This window comes from Trematomus bernacchii, unplaced genomic scaffold (assembly GCF_902827165.1).
Source record: "Trematomus bernacchii unplaced genomic scaffold, fTreBer1.1, whole genome shotgun sequence".
Classification (NCBI taxonomy): Eukaryota; Metazoa; Chordata; class Actinopteri; order Perciformes; family Nototheniidae; genus Trematomus; species Trematomus bernacchii.
This window is the reverse complement of record NW_022987705.1, coordinates 8,686,710-8,706,187: the sequence shown is the minus strand read 5'-3', so window position 1 is coordinate 8,706,187 and position 19,478 is coordinate 8,686,710. Positions and strand designations below refer to the sequence as shown.

Below are 19,478 nucleotides of genomic sequence, written 5' to 3'. Positions count from 1 at the left end.
TGAAACCAGACCACACCCTGCTCTGATTGGTTGAGCTGGCCGGCTCTGCTGTGATTTCTCAAGCAAATCACGTACACTGTGTTGGAGCGCTAGCTAGCCAATAGAAGCGCCAGTGTTATGTAGTGATGTCACAGTGATGTACATGTGATATGGTTGTTACATTTACTCCCTTAAAGGTGTGGTATGTCATTTTGGAGAAACCAGCTCGAGTGCGCTAGAATTTGAAAATACACAACCGGAAAAAATCTGCCACTTCCTTACAGAGCCCCTCCTCCAACACACACGAACGCGCACATGACCAATGAGGGCACGAGATAAGTTTGTGCACAGATGGAAGGCTGACAGGCAGGTAGGCCATCCAGTTATTTTAGCCGGGCCGGCTCAGATGATTGGTCGTGCTTTTTACAGCGCCACGGCTTCCACAGATTACATTTTTTTATGTATTTATTGTCAAAGCATTTAATATATTCATTGCTATCGGGATGTTAAGAGCATTCCATGGAATATAACAAAAAGTGTTTCTAAAATAAATTACATACCCCACCTTTAATAGAAATAAATAAAATAGAATGAGATATTGTTCTCTTCACCATTTTATATTTGAACAAGAACACCCTACCAAAACTCTGATTTCATGAATCTTTTTTAAATATGCATTTCCTTTTGTTGTCACGCCTGCAGCATGGTAGCATCTCTCCTGTAACCGTTGGTAACCAGCAGCATCCAAGCGTCCTGTATTTGTGTTGTGCACTAATGCAGTGAGGCAGCAGATGGCAGTGGAGTCACACTAATCCGCTCAAGTCATTCTTCAGTTTCTCTCACTTCTACTTTCACATCTTTGTTTCACTATTCCCTCTTCCTTCATCTTCCCCTTCCTCCCTCATTCTCTTCTTCCTGTCTTTCTCTCTCTTGTTCACTGCAGTTGTTCAATGGAATTAAATGACACAGCGATGTCAAAGAGCCGAGACAAAACACCCTGATGCAGTCAAAACTATTGGTGTGTAGAGCTGTGTGAGTGTGTGTGTGACGCTAAAATTATAATGGGTTTTCCTTCAACAACACTCTTTCAACAAAAAAATGAGATACAGTTGAATAGATAAGTCACGGCGTGTCTCAGAAATATGTTTGTGCCCTGATGCCAAACAGTGTGAAAACAAATTGCCGTAGCAAGTTTTAATGTCTTTATAGCACAAGTTCTGGTCTATAGTCTCAGCTGCCATTTTAATCATTGCTCTTAAGGTTTTGGAGCAATTTGTTTAATCATTTTGATCAGTTATTCTATTCTAATGGCAGGATCCTGGCATGATATGACCCTGTGCATGAACAGAAAATGTGTCTCTATGATGTCCAAAAACATATTTGAAGCCAAGTTGGGATGTTATTGAGTTAGGACTCTTTATTGATGTTGGTCTGATATCTTTCAATATTTATATCTTTCAACAACGGTCATTAAGGCAAAGGCTTCATTGACCAATAAGTCAAGTCATTTACACTTTTTATTCTAAATAATTAGATTGAAACTTTTGTACAAAGTTGCACTCTCAATTTTCTTTTTGCAATGTTACAATGCTGCTGACCAATCAGAAATGCTGCTAACGTGTTGGGTACTAAAAAGTATTAATACAAAATCTGAAGTATTGCATAATTGACTCATGTTGAGGGCTATGCATTTCTTTCTTCAGGGAAGTAGAAAATGTCTGTCACAGTTTAGCTTGATGTTAATTATGTTAACCAGAGAAACAATTGTATCAATGTATATAGGTAGGTAGGTATAGGTAGGTACATTTCATGCAAGTGATTAGGTGAAAGAGATCTTAATAAAAAAAACACAACACACATTTGATAAATAAAGTGATTTCATAGGACTTGTCTATCTTTACAATCAAAAGTGTCCTGTGTCACTGTGGCTTGACAAACAGATGGCCGAGGGGTTCAGGTCAGTGATCCTGGATCAGTGCCTGCTGCTGAAGAAAAGCTGCTAAACACGGACCTAAGCTACAGAGACATTCCCACCTGTAACCCTAAATAAAGTGTGTGTGTGCGTGTGTCTGTGTGTGTGTGTGTGTGTGTGTGTGGTGTGTGTGCGTGTGTGCGTGTGTGTGTGTGTGTGTGTGTGTGCGTGTGTGCGTGTGTGTGTGCGTGCGTGTGTGTGTGTGTGAGTGTGTGAGAGTTGATAACAATCGGATTTAAAGCTGAGCTGCAGAACAGTTAGGACGGAGAGGATCAGAGGGAAGATAGCCCATGGTGGAGCCGTCGCCTTGAGATGACCTCAGAGATACGATATCAGAAACACACTAATGAACCACTCTCACACTCACCGCTGTCTAAACTGTAGACGGACTTGGGAGCTGAGAATATAGAAACAGTGAGGAAAGAAAAGAAGAAGAAAAGGAACAAGGGACACTTCATTATTTCATGACAGATACACCTCGGAAATACAACCTCTGTTGCATCATAAGTCAAAACTTTATAGTCCTAATCAATTATCAAAGAAGCATTAGCAGATATAACCTGTTCCTGAATACTGGTTTAGAAGCTCTTATGGAAGTGAAGTTACTACATGAGATTATAAAGCTGTCATAGTAAGAGGACAAACAGAAATGAGAGGGCAGCTTTTAGTGGAAGGGAAATAAAAAAGGCCAGCTGTTGTGGGACATCGATAAAACATCAGCTGTGTGAAGATATGCCCCTGACAGCATCAACATGCCGACAAGTCACTATCGCGACCTACACATCATATTAAATATGAAGCAGCATGGGCACATTCATGAAGCATCGAGCCGCACGTTAAAAACGCATATGTTTACAGCAACCAACCACCACACTTTGAGAAATAATTATCTTAAAATGCAGCAGATTATAATTACAAACAGAGATGCCGGAATACTAAAATAGAAATATAACATTTATCTTTTTATTATATTAATTGATAAGTGAAAAAACTAATGATATGATAAAGCTCTGAGGGGTTGAACTGAGGCACAGTGGTGCTTTGCAGTAAATTGCTGACACACTGATGTGGAGCAGGTGCAATGTTCACCATCTTGGATTAGCGTGTTAGCATGCTAACAATAGCCATTTAGCGCTAAATATAAAACACAGCTGAGGGCAATGTAATTAATTTGACAGCTATTTTGTTATAAACCAAAGTGTTGAACACTGAAATGTTGACCAGTCAATAGATGGAAGTCATTATAATTCATCCTGAGGGGAACATGAACGTGTGTATCAAGTGTCATGGCAATTATTGAGATTTTTCAATTATAACGACAGAGGTGAACCTCATGAAAGCACTAGAGGAAAAGTCACGGGATCCAAAAAGTAATTAGGGTTCATCCGATTAGGGACCATAAATGCCTGATTAAAAGTGTTCCAATCCGTTTCGTAGATGTTAAGCTATTATCAAATGTAAGTAAAAAAACTTTAAACTCCCATTGATTCCCAAAAGTGATTTGAATTTATCCTCAGGGGACCATGAACGTTTTTATTGCAATTCATCTAATGGTATCAGTTATTCCTCTCTGTACTGAAGTGGTGGCCCAACTGACTGACATTGCTATCACCATCCCTAGAATGGAGCAAATTCATTCAATCCATTATTTAGTAGGAGTTCGTGTTGCTTCTATCCAACTGTGGGCATCCCATTTAGAAATGAACCTCCTCTGAAGAATAGATGAGCAAACACCTCTCAGTATTTTTCTCATCAGTGTAATAACAGCAGACACTATAAACCCAGAGTGATTACACAGCAGTGAACACACACATTATCCACACCTCTCTGTCTGACCTCACTGTGCACAGAGCTCATTTCCCTCTCTCTCTCTCCACACCGCTCTCTGACCCTGATTTAGCTCGGAGCTTCATGTCATACATCTTCTTTGAACGGCTCTAAATTGCTCTACAGTAGCTTCTCACTCCGACACTCTTTTGAATAAAATTCACTCTCAATCTCGTTCGCTCTTTCCTTCTCTCTCCTGTTAACACTCTCTTTTTTATTCCCATTTGACCTCCACCTACACACGCTCCCTCTTTCTCTCTCTGAGTCTCTCCTTTTTTGTCTCTGGGAACAATAAGAGAACTAATATAGATTACTGCTCGAGGAAAATGGTGAAAACATAAATGTCCTAATCTCAAACTTTTACAAACGCAGGCTGATCATCACCATTAACCTGACTGAACCAGATTAAATATTTAGCTGTGAACCTAAACACAGTCTCGAACCTCAAACAACCTTAAAGGATCATATCTGCATTTACTTTATTAACTACTTTTAAAAGCAGAGTTTACAATGATGCTTTAAATCAGTTTTGGCTTGTTTCGAAAAACATTCATGGTTCCCAGTGGATACACCTGGTTACTTTGATGACTGCCTAATTCTTCCTGTAGCCCCAGGAATAAGGTTTTGATAACGTTTTGTATGCAAGGTATTGAAGTGTTGGATCGATGGCCTTGATATTTGGTAAACACATGTCCAGATTAATTGTAATAACTTTGTCGATCCCTCTGCTTTTTATTTAGTGCCATCAACAGGGAAACTTTAGGGTTTGCAAATACTTAAATTCATATCTAAACACTCAAAAGCCTCAACAGTATTTTGTTATTGGCGCTAATTAGCCACAAATAGACGTCAAGTATACAACATGTAGGTAAATATACAAAAGCAGCACTTTCTCTCAGATTTAAAGAAGTGACCAAATACACCACACACACACACACACACACACACACACACACACACACACACACACACACACACACACACACACACACACACACACACACACACACACACACACACACACACACACACACACACACACACACACACACACACACACACACACACACACACACACACACACACACACACACACACACACACACACACACACACACACACACACACACACACACACACACACACACACACACACACACACACACACTTACAGCCGTTGAGAGAGCTGTAGGCGAGGTTGTTCAGCGCCTCCTTGCTGCTACAGCGGGAACTGCGCCTGCTGCTCCATTGGTCATTGTCGTGACGACCGGACTGCGCTTTCATCTCCTCCTTCAGGATCATCCTGCCAATTCCCTGCAGGGAGGAAAAATGAGGAATAGAAGGATGAGTTAAATAAAGGGGCCAGAAAAGAAGGTGGGAAAATGGACGGATAGATGGAGCAATAAGAGGTGGTTAAGTGGGATGGATGCAGGGGTCGATATATGGTGATGGAATAGAGCAGGAGGAGATGGGGAAAGGCGATGGTTGTTGTTTGGATGGATAGAGGGAAGGAGAAAGAAGGAGAGAGGAGCAGCATCATGTCCACTGGTGAGGTTGGAAAGTGGCATTTAATTACCTAGCTCATTAAATATTAACAGTTTAAATATAAAAGGGAGAAGCAGGAGAATCTTCTTTTACCTTGTTAATATTTTGATTCCATCCATCCTCTTCTCCTCCGGCAGAAAACCTCCTCACCCTGGAGACTGGAGAGAAATGGAGGAAATTAAAGTCAGAGAGAGATGGGAGGTAAAAGAGTAAATAGAGGTTTCTAAGCATGTCTGTTAGCAGAAATGTGTTTTTATTTAGAACAGGAGGAAGCCTAACCTTTTGGAGAGCCGGTATATGGGTAGTAGTTGGAGTCCGGGTGATAAATGCTGCTGCAGTTGGAGGTGGAAAGGCGACTGGAATTGAGGAGGTTCTCATTGGTCTTACTCTTAAAGACTGTCGGAGAGGCAGATATGTCTGAGGGAGAAGGAATAAACAAGAAATCCTCAACACAATTTGTGAGATCACAAAACCTTTTTCACCCAAGCATTGCTAGCTAATTTCAATCAATCAATCAATCAATGTTTATTTATATAGCCCAATATCACAAATGTTACATTTGTCTCAGTAGACTTTACAGTTTGTACAGAATATGAATACCCTCTGTCCTTGGACCCTCACATCGGACAAGAAAGAACTTCCAAAGAAACCCCACAGTTAATGGGGAAAAATGGAAGTTTTAATTGACATGCTTCAAATAAAAAACACAGCATTGAGAAAGGAAAAGTCAACCATGATGCAAGGAAGTTAACAAATGTTCTGCTTTACTGGATTATTTGTTTTGCTAGTTGTTGGTCTAACTGAGGTTTTGTGTCTTTTCTTTGTGTGTGTGCATGCAGGAGAAACAAGACGGACAAAGTAGTGCATTTACTCACAGAGAGGGGGGGGGGGGGCACAGCAGGGGGGAGGAAGGGAGGAGGAGAAGGCATCAAAAGCAAGGGAACAGAGAAGGAGGTCAGAGATGATGAGATGGGATATGATGCAAAACTTCCAGTAAGCATGCAAAGTTGTTAAGGTTGATGTTTTCCTTGTGAGGATGAAAGGATGCAATATCTTCAAGGAAATTGTGGCTTTTGTTAAGATGGGGGAAAGAGCGTGAGGGTGACATATAAGAAAGGTCGTATTTCTACTGATGCTGTGAATACATGAATGTGTCCTTTAATCTTTGGACCATCAGATCTTACACTGGACACACACAACAAATAGCAATATGTCTCCTGTTTGTGTGTTTTTGTATTCAGAAAGGGATTATGAGGTGATCTTTCCTTGTTTAAATGGGACTTTCATGCAGGATATTTTTTGGCTGAGGGAAACATTGACACCCTGAACCTGGTAATATCTAAACACCTAACATATTATAAGAAGCATTAAAAGGCACTTAAAGAAAACCATAAAACGTTCAGTTGTAATCATTTGATGGCTACATCTGCTATTAGGACGCTTGCTTTTATATTTGAGCTGCAGCCAGGTTTGACTTTGACATACATTATGGCACTAAGTATATATCGTATAAACCTGATTATGGCACTTTGCCTTAATATGAAAACTGCTCTATAAATGATTTGTGCTGTAAACCAAAATTCATCCACAGAGCCCAGATCACAGATTGCCTGCTCAGACGGAAGAGAGAGGCTTGTCAGCATTTTGTTTCTGGGGCGCTGTAAGTCTGTCCGACCTGCCATCTGAGCGCTGATGGATCACCCACACACTCTAAATGTTTGGCATTGCTTCTCTTAGTTTTACATCACCTTTTGAATCGCAGATTAAAACTGTAGTTTCATCTCTGATGTGGCCACGTCTACCCACCATCAGAGCTATTTTTTGTTTGGTTTTAGCCAGGTCAGCTGACAGTAACATTATTATCGCACACATATTTAGACTCCAATAAATAATGATGGTTGTGATGTGATGGGAATACTACAATCCGCCTTGATCTATTCTGTAACTAATGCAGTATTCTTGTTTTACAAATGTATTCTTCTAACCAGTTTTGTATTTTTAAGGTAACATACTGTAAGGCCAGGGATTGTAATGCTAAGCAGGTGGCCCACTGTGAATGTAATGTAGGAGAAACACTTATGACATTGAATATGGATCGGTCACATCTTGGCAGATAGCCACTCCCCTTAATAAGATAATTATAAGGGCTGCTATGAAGATCTGTGTTTAAGTTTAATTTATGTTTAAGCAACTTGATTTTGAGGTGTCTTTACTTACAGTTCCTGTATACATTCACTTTAATAAAAAGGTGACTCGTGAATCCGATCAGTGTCAGGTGGACAGTTTAATTCGTACTTATTGTTTCAGTTCGCCAATTAGACAGTAAAAATAATGTTTTCACAAAGAAGAAATGTCTCTGTACTAAGTAAAACCTTTTGTAGCAAAAACAACGAATGTAATTGAAGCAAATGTAATTCAATTAAGGTAAATCAAAATGGAATTATCTAAGGATATTTTATATTTTTTGTTTTCTTCCAACTTCAAATCAAAATATTGGGCAAGAGTTAGAGCCTATAAACCCTACAACCCAGGGCTAGACAATGAATAATCAACCAAAGAGCATTATTTGAGAAAACATTTGGCTGCAGCCTGTGCAGGATTGCAAAATAAATGCTTTAGCTTCCTCTGTCTGTTTGTATTTTGAGAGGAGTTGTAGAGGAGAATGGCATGTCATCAGAAGCACCAGATGTTGGACAGATCTTTTATCTAACGGATTCATTAAGTGAGACAAACAGAAGCATGTGTCATAGTGAGAATGCTTTTACATCCAACCGGCTGACAGGTAGACAGCCTAACACAAGCTATAAAGAAGACGAGATTGTGAGGAATACACCAACCTTTTCTTTTATAGATGGGGGGTTTCCTGTAGATGTTGGTGTCCTCAGAATCTAAGGACAGAAACAACGAGAGGATGAGCGTGGAAAGAAGGGAAGAGTAGAGGAGGAAGAGAAGAGGAAAAGAGGAAGAAGAGGAGAGGAGTCTGTATTTCCTTACTCATACTGTCCCACCAATTAAATGGTGTACATTTAACCGTAAATCTGACAGCGCGGGTAATAAACTGCCATGGCGGAGATACGGCCGTGCATCCAGACAACCTGATTGACGTGCGGAGAGGCTGATTAATACAGATTCAGGCTTATTACTGGATAGAGCAGCAGATGGCACAGGAATAAAGAAGAGGGAGGAGAGCAGTTGAAGGGTGGATAAAGGGCCGGATGGAAAAGATAAAGTGGAGGAGAGAGAAAGAATCAGAAATGACAGGAGCATGTACAGTAGTACCTTGTAGCTCGTATTTGGGGGATAATTGTGTTTTAATGGTGGTTTTGAGTGCTGGATAAGCACTACTACACATTACTGCAATATAAGAACAACTAAAATAAGAAAACATTATAAATACTTCCAAATTCTGCACAGTGTACCACTAAAGCTTCCAAAGTTAGAGGTTTGACTCCCAGTGGGCCATCAGAGCTACATTTGTATGCCCTTGTCATACCGCAAAGCACTTTGGATAAAAGCATCCACCAAATACATTTCGCTCCGTGTTGAAAAGCATGAAGGGAGTGCTATCGCAGGGGCTGGCAAGGAATAACAGCCTTGGAAAAACCAGAGAGGGGACATTCAGTGAGAAATGGAAAAGGAAGGAGGGAATGATGGAGGGAAACCAAATGCACAGCTTGCAGTGAAAAGCAAAGGCCTTTCAAAGTGAAGGGAACAAAGACAGATTGAAACGTTCAGGGAGTTGAGAGGCATTAAGTTGATAAAATGGACGGTTGATGGGAGTGTTTAAATCAAATGATCTGGTATTAGTTGTTAGATTAAAGCGCTCATATGTTATACAAGAGCTGCAGATCAGTAAGATAAATCAGACAAAGGATCCCTGCTGGAGTAAAACAAAATAACTACTGTACAGTTTTATGGAGCGATGATCTATGAAATATAAACTAAAAAGTGAAAAATTCCAGCCACAGTTCCAAACAGCCCAAAGTAGAGTCTTAATGTTGTTTTTGTTTCACTCATTCAAAACCCAAAGATATTGCCAATCATTTAAAATGGAAAAAAATGGAAAATCCTATCAAAATAAATGTATATAAATACATTTTCTGTCAACAACTGACTTCAGTACTTGTAATTATGCTGATAGTTATTTCAAATGACAACAGGTCACTAAGGAATGAGATTGTGTGGGTTAGGAGAGCTATACTCTGGTTCTGGGGTCAGGGTCAGGGTTCTAGCTAAATATAAATACTTGTGATGATTAAAGAGGCCCTATTATGCTTATTGGGGTTTTCTCTTTCCTGTAGTGTGTTATATAGATTTTCATGCATGTAAATTGTCTGAAAAAAGTGTATTTCCCATCAGCTCCCCCCCTGCCTGAAACACCGTGATAGTAGTCCTTTGTTTACTTCCTTAACATAATGACATCACTGTGTCGCGCTACTTTTGACTAGCGCTCCAACACATTATACGTGATAGGCTTAGGGGCGGGACATCTCTTAGCCTTTGACCAATCAGAACAGAGCCGGCCAGCTAACCAATCAGAGCAGACTGGGCTCTGGTTTCAGACTGAGGGTGAAAAGAGGTGCTGCAGCACAGGCAGTATGAGAAAAATAAAGAGCTTTTTGAAATTAAAGCAAGTAAAAATGTCAAAGTAGAGGACATGAAATACAAATGTGAACCTGAAATGTGCATAATAGGGCCCCTTTAATGGTTAGATCGAGTCTAAACTCTATTTGAGGGTGGGTGAGGTTACAATCTGATATTGGTAACTTCAGGTTAGTCAACAGGTCAGGGGTCAGCTTTGCAGATGACGGCCTACCTGGCACATGGAAATGCTTTGGGGCTTGGAAGGAGGTGGTGGTGGGTGAGGAACACCTGGGCTGACTGTAATAAGGTGAACTCCTGCCACTCTCACTGCCTGCAGCCAGTGCAGCCAATCACAGTGAGAGAAACCAAAGCATGAGCAACAGAATGGCCCGAACACACTGATGAATTATACGTGTGTGTGTGTGTGTGTGTGTGTGTGTGTGTGTGTGTGTGTGTGTGTGTGTGTGTGTGTGTGTGTGTGTGTGTGTGTGTGTGTGTGTGTGTGTGTGTGTGTGTGTGTGTGTGTGTGACAGGGGATGCTTTTGAACAAGACATGACACCCACTCAAAGAGCTCGAACATCTTTCCAGTTAGGGACTTCCTGTTTTCTGTGTACATATGTGTGTGTCTGTGTGTGTGTGTTGCATGTATATGCTTGAGTGGGCACATTACCGGGGAGATAGTAATGCAGGGGGGAGCCTCCGTGGCGGCTGTGTGAGGGAGAGTCAGTGAAGGTGGAGCTGGAACGCCTCGTCCTCAGCTCAACGCCGTCCAAGAGATCCTGGAGAGAGAGAGATAGAGAAAGGCTGCCTTAGAGTAATGTGTTCGGTCTACTAAACGCAGCAAATGATACTACACAAGATGGCAGAGTACACAGTTTTTAAGGCTTTTATAGGCCTTTTAACTGCAAAGTAACCACAATTTGAATGAGGTAGTTTGTCATTTTGGGAAATATGATTACTTACTTTTTGTGGCAGAATATGGATAGGATTGATACGCGCTAAATAGAAGGCTTGAGCAGCTTCATTAACACTAAAACTTAGAATGATCTGCACCAAAACAGCTATGTTTGAATATAACAAGTTGTAGTTTATCTGTCAGTTTTGAGATGTTTTGCCTACCTTCTAGGCAGCCATCATTAGAATCATTATTTGCCAACGTGACAACTGAGCTTTCTCTTTCCAAAATGTATAATTTGTTTACTTTCCTCTGCAGAACTCACTGAAATAATGTATATGTGAGGTGACATGAGGTGGATGGAGTACTTACATGAGAGTATGCTGATAAGGAGCCCAATGACTGGATGAGAAAAACAAAAAAAATGTATATTGTCTTCAAATGAATTATTAAACAAAAAGTCAGTTTTAAAATAAAAAAATGATGCGGTAACTTCATGATTGATTGTGGGCATGTGTGTGTGTACCTGTACGCAGCTGTATCTCTCCAAAGTGTCATCAGAGTTGTGTGTGTGTGCATGGTCCGCCTGATAAGGGATGATGTCAGGCCTCTGGTTGTCATAGATGGCTTTGACCCGGGGCAGAGCCGCCAGCTGCTTATAGTCCAACACTTCACCGTCGCCTTTGGACTGCAAGAGAGGGAGAGAGAGGACATGGAAAAGAAGTAGAACATTGGGCGTAAATAGAAATTTAGGAAAATAAATGCACACATACACAGACATGAAGTAAAAGAAACAGAAGGATACAGAGAGGTGTGAACAAACAGTTAAAACTTACAAAGACAGAGTAGACAAAAATAAACTAGTGAGTATGTGACATTAAAATACCTAAAGCCTTGATAAATGACAATTTACAAACAACTTAAGACCAATCTACTATAAATTAGGTAATAGAAAATGAAAATACGGGTCTTAAATTGACTTTAGACACATAATGATGGCTCTACGTTGCTGCAGACAGAATAAAGCCGGGGAGAGAGCAGGGAGTCTGCATGGAGACAGATAGTGTTGGCAGAGAGAGCTGTCAGCGACTCTTTGTGCTTCTGTCGCTGTTGGTTGGATTTTGATTGACGGCAGTGACAGTGACAGCTGAGGGCGTAACCATAGCATTGATGGCGTAACCATGGCGACGACGGTACTCACACAGATGAGCCGGTGAGGGGAGCCGAGGAGAGGAGAGGAACCCGGAGAAGAGATGGACACCGTCTCCGAGGTGCGCCTCAGCTGGTGGGACAGGTGGGAGAGGGAAGTTAGCTCAAATATACAAAAGACATGTTATTACATACTCAAGGTAACATATTAATGATGATAGTAACAATACTTTCTCTTGCTCCCATAAAAGTGATAATCTTTATCATGGATGATTACAAATTGAGAAAGTTATCTTTACTTGTGTTCTTACAATGTGGAACCATACTTTTACGATACAGTATATTTAGATTAAATTAACAACTGGTGTAATATAAAAAAATATATAATTATAATAAACCTGAAAAAAAGCCATTAACTCTAGATTTTCAAGACACTATCATTAAAGTTTGTCCATTATAAAAACACCCATGTTAACTACATACCACAAGTTTTTAGCTTCTCATAAAACAAACTAGTTTGGAAACAAAGAATAACAAATGTCTGACCCAGAGAGCCAAAGAGAAACACAAAGAGATGACAGAAACATAAATAGAGAGACATGGCAGGGACTTGTGGGTATTTTGAGTATTGCTCACCCTCAGTTTCCTCTCCAGTCGAGCAGCTTCTTTACACATGGGGTGCCAAACCTCTGAACCTGCACACAAACACAAAAACAAACTACCTGGTTTACTGTGTGTGGGCAGCAGCAGCCATACAGTTTTATGGGATCCTATAAAGAGTAGATCAGCCTTTCTCAAGTGCATGGACATAAATCACACACACACACACACACACACACACACACACACACACACACACACACACACACACACACACACACACACACACACACACACACACACACACACACACACAGTGGAGGCAGTCTGGTCTGAGGACAAAGGATGTATGCCTTCATGTCACAAACAAAGGAGGAAGACAGAGAGAGAGAGAGAGAGAGAGAGAGAGAGAGAGAGAGAGAGAGAGAGAGAGAGAGAGAGAGAGAGAGAGAGAGAGGAACAGATTTTAAACATGCTAGCAGTGTGGTTCAACTAAGCGATAGCAATGTCAATGATGAACTACCACTTTGTCCTCAAATATCTCGACTATCAGAGGGATTGTCATATAATGATGTTTATTTTTACTTCTATATACCCATTCCAGTAGATGAACGTGCGCATCACCTGATACAGATTACAGATTCAAATGAAGTGCTTTTAAACAAACCAAAAAACATAATACTGTTATTAATAGCTGTATACTGTAGAGTAACCATGTAAGGCTGTGATATGATTGCTATCATTGTTGTACTGACTAGCTCAGGTTAAACACTTATTAAAACATCAACAAATATATATGTACAGACAATGAATGCCAATAGAAGTATCTGACGAGTTAGCCATCTCACTTTTTTATTATCTCATCAATCGGGCCAAATTGCACATCTATTCCATATTCTCCTTGCATTCATATATGCTAAACATATCCACTTCTTTGACATCAATGTGCTTTAAAAGTCATGCTTAAAATACTTTTGAATGGAGAAAAGCAACTTGACTGTAGACAAAAAGGATGAATTGTGGATGAATGGAGGCTTTGACATCGTTTTCATAACAACAAACCACTATGTCAGGATGTGATATGATGGTAATAATGACAGTAATACATCCGCTCTGTACACACACACGCACTATCATTTTCTCAGGCCTTTAGGCAATGCAGTTACCGAATGGACTCCGTTAGATGATCATGACTCTAATATACAACTACACTATCAACACCATTAATCTGAACTGCACACACACTACCACGCACAGACACACGGAGACAACACACACACAGGCAACAACCACCACACACTCTCACACACAAAATCAATACTGTAGACAGAAACCATGCGTGGTGATTCAGTGCACCCCCGTCCCACCCACTCTCCTCAACCCTGCTGCCGAACAGATGTACAGTATGGCCTTGGACTCGGGGTCCTTTATCTCCCGGCTGAGGAGAATCTAAATGCTGCAGAGGGAAAGGGATTCAATCCAAAACAATGGCGCTGCACATCACTTCTGGGAGAATTAGCTGCCGGAAATTTGTCACAAAATGATAACTCAAATGAAACCTACTTCTCTGTCTTTTCAATTAGGAGCAAAGCCTTAGGTGTGTTTGGGCAGAGCTTTATTTCTACTCTTTTCTCGACTTTATCCAAAATGTGGTTTATCAGGGAACAAAACAAGCCTCTTTATGTTGACTGGTGATACTCAAAAGAGCGAATGAAGGCAGTCAGAGAGATCTAGGGAAGTGATATTGACATTTGGGTACCACTTTACAATAAGACTACCCTTATAAAGGATTCATAAAGGGTTTATAATTAGGTTATTAATTAGGTTGTAAACACTTTATAAATCATTAAGAACCATTTATAAACCAGTTCTAACATAGTTTTCATACATCAACAAAGGCGCACTATTTGGCAAGATGACTAAGCCTTATATTGGCTACCTAGCTTACTTCGTCTTCTTCATCAGCCAGCATCCTTGGTATCTGTTGTTCACTGAGTTGATTCCCCCCCTTCCATCTTGATGTTTCTTGGCATCTCTTTATGACCATTTATTTATGAGTTACTAACATTTATAACTGCCAAAAGGGAGCCTTATTGATTTTTCTTTTTGTATTTACTTTTTAATATTTACTTGCACTATATTTTTCTGTTTATCTGTATTATTGTGTTGCACTGTTGGAGAAGCCTGTGACCTAAGATTTTCATCGACATAACTACTCTGTAGCTATGTTCGTATGACAAATAAAGAACCTTGAACCTTGAACAAATCACCATTTATAAATGAGTTACTACCATTTCTAATAAGGTTTAGCAGTACAGATAAATGTGGGCTCACTATTTGGCAAGCAACCGGTCACAGTTACCCTGTTTATCTCATGTCTTATAAAAACTCATTCATGATTTATAAAGTGTTCACAACATGATTAATAAATGAATTACAAACTATTCGTAAACCCTTTATAAGGGTAGCCTTATTGTAAAGTGGTACCGACATTTGTGCTTGTGTCATTTGAAATTCTAATGTTATAAAGCAGCAGATATTCAAATGGCCTCGGGAGTTTTGCTTTTTGCTGAATCGTGTCGCCATGAGAAACTGTTCTTTTATATATTCATTTTCCTTTACCTTCCATATGTCTGTTCACTTTAGCATTTATTGAGAGAATAAGAAAAGCAGAAAAGGTGTATTAACTCTAGCTACTACATGGAGATGGGAGCATTTCTTTTTACATTACATTACATTACATGTCACTTGTTAGACGCTTTTATCCAAAGCGACTTACAGTACATACTCAATATTGTGGGCAATCCCCACAGGAGCAATTTGGGGTGAAGTGTCTTGCCCAGGGACACAACGACATGCTGACTGCAGTGGGGTTTGAACCTGTAACCCCCTGATCCGAACGCCAACACACAACCCACTGCACCACCCTAACCCTAACCCTTTTTAAGGCAACACATTTGATTTCCCCAAACAAACATATTCTGTTTGGCCCATAGACTGTATATATAAAGGTTTGGCCCCACTGATCAGTCAACTGTGGCAAAAAAAAAAAAAAAATGTCTTCTGAGAAAAAATCGAAACACAATTGTTAAATTATTGGAAGCGCCCAATAAATTCTCTTAACTATTTAGGATCAATACTGTCGTTTTAACAGCTTGAAATATGTCAGATTGGCAGGAGCACTGGCTCTTTTTCTCAAGAGGCTCGACTGTATATAAACCTGACTTGGCCTTAAACCATTAGCTTATTAATTATTTATTCGTCACTGAAAGAAAATGAACTAAAGAGGTATAGTTAAACCTTCTTAGATAGGAAGATGTGATTGTTTTTCAATGTTCTGTATTTATTTAGAACCAAAATCATAGAAAAAGATTTGAAAAACAGTGGAAGTCTTCTGAAATGATGACGTTTAGTAACACCTAAGATATGTTTGAAAAATGTTGAATAGTGAGAAGGAAATTCAGGGAGTTAATTAACTTACTACGTCCATCCGTCTATTCATTTAAAAAGAATCAACATTCCCAATTTGTTTGTTAAATAGTTTTCCATACCACACCTTCAACACACACACACACACCACTTCGTATTCTAGACATGCATCATGAGATTGATTGCAGGTGTGCGAGCATGTGTGTGTGTCGTAATTGAGTGTGGTCTCATGAGGGTGATTGCTCAGCCCTCCTACATGTCTGAAGTCATCAAAAGGAGTGAATGTAACCTTGGGGCAGCGCACACACACACACACACACACACACACACACACACACACACACACACACACACACACACACACACACACACACACACACACACACACACACACACACACACACACACACACACACACACACACACACACACACACACACACACACACACACACACACACACACACACACACACACACACACACACACACACACACACACACGCATTCATATGCAGACACACTGTGGTGCAAAACTTGCTTTTAAGCGGATACAAGGAACACAAGGAAAAAAAGACGCTTGCATGTAGTTACAGGCATAGATAAATATGCAAACACACACACACACACACACACACACACTTCCGGTACAATATGCAAATGCTTAGTTTTACTGGTGGCTGTGAGCGGGTGAGCAGCAGAATGTCAATGAGGTGAAGAAGGAGATGTCAACTTGTGTGTCCGCCACATGTTACGGTACAGTTGCTCTACATTTAATCTCACCTCGGCCAGGCTAAAGTGTGTGTGTGTGTGTGTGTGTGTGTGTGTGTGTGTGTGTGTGTGTGTGTGTGTGTGTGTGTGTGTTTTTTAATTCCTTTTTCCCTTTCACCGTTATCTTGAAGGAATGTTTGTGCAGTATATAATTGCATGGCTTTTATATTCATATGTCGCCTGTGTACACAACCATATCTCCTACAGTATGTTGAGCTGATTTGCATTAACATCATGTTTGCCAGAAAATGCTGCCGCTTTCTTCAACATATCAGGACATGCTAACATTTAAACTCACTGCTAAATATTTACATTGTGATTCCTACAGTATAAAGTATATTAATTCAATCTGTGTTTAATATGTGGTTCAAATGAAGGCCAGGCATAGACTATGGAGAAATTATAAAATGTCCTTCCTGTTGTCAATTAATCATTTCAGCGAATTGCATTTAGCTTCATATCAATATTATGGCCAACTTTGCGGCTCGTTTCCTCCTCAAAATAATTGCTAATTTAAATCAGGTGCTTATCATAGTAATTTGTAGGACATTTGGTTGGTTGATAAAAAAAAATATGAAGCAAAAGGCATACAAATTCAAGTTGTCCCACACGGTCAAAAGGGTTTGCCAGCGTCCTCATATAAACCTGTTTTAATGCATGATTGAGCTTATTAACTTTAATTACTATTATCTCATTTGTAAAACAGAAGCTCCTAGTTGATTAAATTTAAACCTCCGGTGAAGGCGTTTCATTCAGATTAATTGTGTCAGCAGCAGAGTAATGGACAGAGAGGAGGCGAGGGTTGAGAGGTAATTGACTCCAACCTTTGTGTGTACACAGAAAACATGAGTTGGGAGAAGGCGCGTGTGAGTGTGCATTTGTGTGTGTGTGTGTGTGTGTGTCTGTGTTTTTTTACCAGTGAGTGCGGTCGAGAGTGCTATATGTGAGATCAATAAGCTATATAACGGTGCTCTGACCAGCCGACCAGCACACACACACACACACACACACACACACACACACACACACACACACACACACACACACACACACACACACACACACACACACACACACACACCACACACACACACACACACACACACACACACACACACACACACACACACACACCACACACACACACACACACACACACACACACACACACACACACACACACACACACACACACACACACACACACACACACGCCTCTGTATACTTGCAGGGTTCAGCAGATGTAACAGATGCTACAAGTCCATATTATGCCTGTTAGCTATATGTTGAAACAATTTTGTAGAGCCATCTATTCACAAAGCTTATAATCGATTCTATAGATTTGACATATATTTGGTTCCATATAGTATAATTTCATGGCTCTCCTCTCCTCCCTCACCTGTGATGTACATTTCCGCTCCTTCCAAGAACATCGTGTGACAGCGAGCACACCGGGCACAGCTGGGGTGGTAACGCTTCCCTCCAGCCTGAAGGAGAAGGAAAGGAAGGGAAAGGAAAAGTGAGAGGAAATAAATAAGGCAGAGAGCAGCTAGAGCAGATGACACAAATGAGGAAACGAGAACAAAGTGGTGATAGGAAATGTAGAAAAAGAATGAGGAGTGGGGAGAGGCGCGATAAGAAATAGGAATTAATTGGGTAGAGGAGATGGGAGAGTGTTGCTTTGTTGGTTTTTCCAAAGCTGCTTCTCCATCAGTCAACACTTCGCTCCTTTAAAGAGGGACAGCTGCGTTTTTTCGCTGCTTTTTATAGACCGACACACACACATGCCTGCATACAAACCCACACTTTCTGTCACACAGAGGGAAAATATGCTCATACTCAATCTTGTTCCCATTTATCTTTAGCATGCACACATGAAAAATGCACTCACCTCAAGAACTCTGCCGCTGATGTAGCGGTTACAGCCGTCACACCTGATCCCAAACTGAGTGTGGTAGTCACTCTCACAGTAAGGGATCCCATCTCTGCCAGGGACAACAAAAAGATGTTCTCACTTTGATTTTACCTTCTGTTCCACTATTATCTATCCTGTAACACATTGTTTTGTGATACATGAGTCAAGGTACATAAATCAACTGGAGCAAAACCAAAGATTTTTCAGTGTGACTTCCAAGTATGAACATGTAAATAAATACTGTGGGTGTCTGTTAAAGGAGACCTATTATGCATAATCCACTTTTTCATGTCTTTTATACATAAACACGTGTCCCCTCTGTGTAAAGAGATTCTGAGAGTTTCAGGAAAAAAGATTGGCTCACTTTTTGTCCTGATCCATTTATATAAAAACCTGTCTGAAAATGAGCTGATCTGATTTTGGACACTTTATGATGTCATAACGATTAACCAACAACCATTAGCCAATAACCAACCAAGTTAACCCCCCCCCACCTTATCACCTGAATCTCCTCTAGAGCACCATGGTGTTCTTTTTAACCAAATATCTCTCAGAGGGGCGTGGGGAGTGGCACCTTATTTTCATCTAAAGTAACAGACCCAGAATCAGCACTTTTGAAACAGGGCTGAAACAGAGGGGATTATGGGATGCTACAATGCACGATCTGTTTGGTATTTTGAGCCAAACACTTCAGAGACATGTTTTGTATATATCTGAGACCTGTAATATATTGATGAAAAACAGTATAATAGGGGACCTTTACAGTTAAAAGCAAATAAAACTTGCTGATGGAAAAAAGTATCTACATTTCCT

General features: G+C 40.3%; 1 protein-coding gene across 1 annotated transcript in view; it reads right to left on the bottom strand.

Annotated features, from left to right (window-relative positions):
- The window catches only part of LOC117490433 (actin-binding LIM protein 3-like), a 46,191-nt gene that overhangs the window by 3,221 nt on the left and 23,492 nt on the right, over positions 1–19,478 (bottom strand). Inside the window, exons 6-18 of the mRNA XM_034140182.1 lie at positions 18,642–18,735; positions 18,150–18,237; positions 12,589–12,647; positions 12,005–12,085; positions 11,330–11,491; positions 11,176–11,205; positions 10,579–10,687; positions 10,140–10,238; positions 8,161–8,211; positions 5,603–5,740; positions 5,417–5,481; positions 4,951–5,092; positions 2,319–2,348 (exon numbers count right to left, since the gene is read on the bottom strand). Coding sequence (XP_033996073.1) covers positions 2,319–2,348; positions 4,951–5,092; positions 5,417–5,481; positions 5,603–5,740; positions 8,161–8,211; positions 10,140–10,238; positions 10,579–10,687; positions 11,176–11,205; positions 11,330–11,491; positions 12,005–12,085; positions 12,589–12,647; positions 18,150–18,237; positions 18,642–18,735 — 1,148 coding nt within the window. The remainder of the gene's footprint in view (positions 1–2,318; positions 2,349–4,950; positions 5,093–5,416; positions 5,482–5,602; positions 5,741–8,160; positions 8,212–10,139; positions 10,239–10,578; positions 10,688–11,175; positions 11,206–11,329; positions 11,492–12,004; positions 12,086–12,588; positions 12,648–18,149; positions 18,238–18,641; positions 18,736–19,478) is intronic.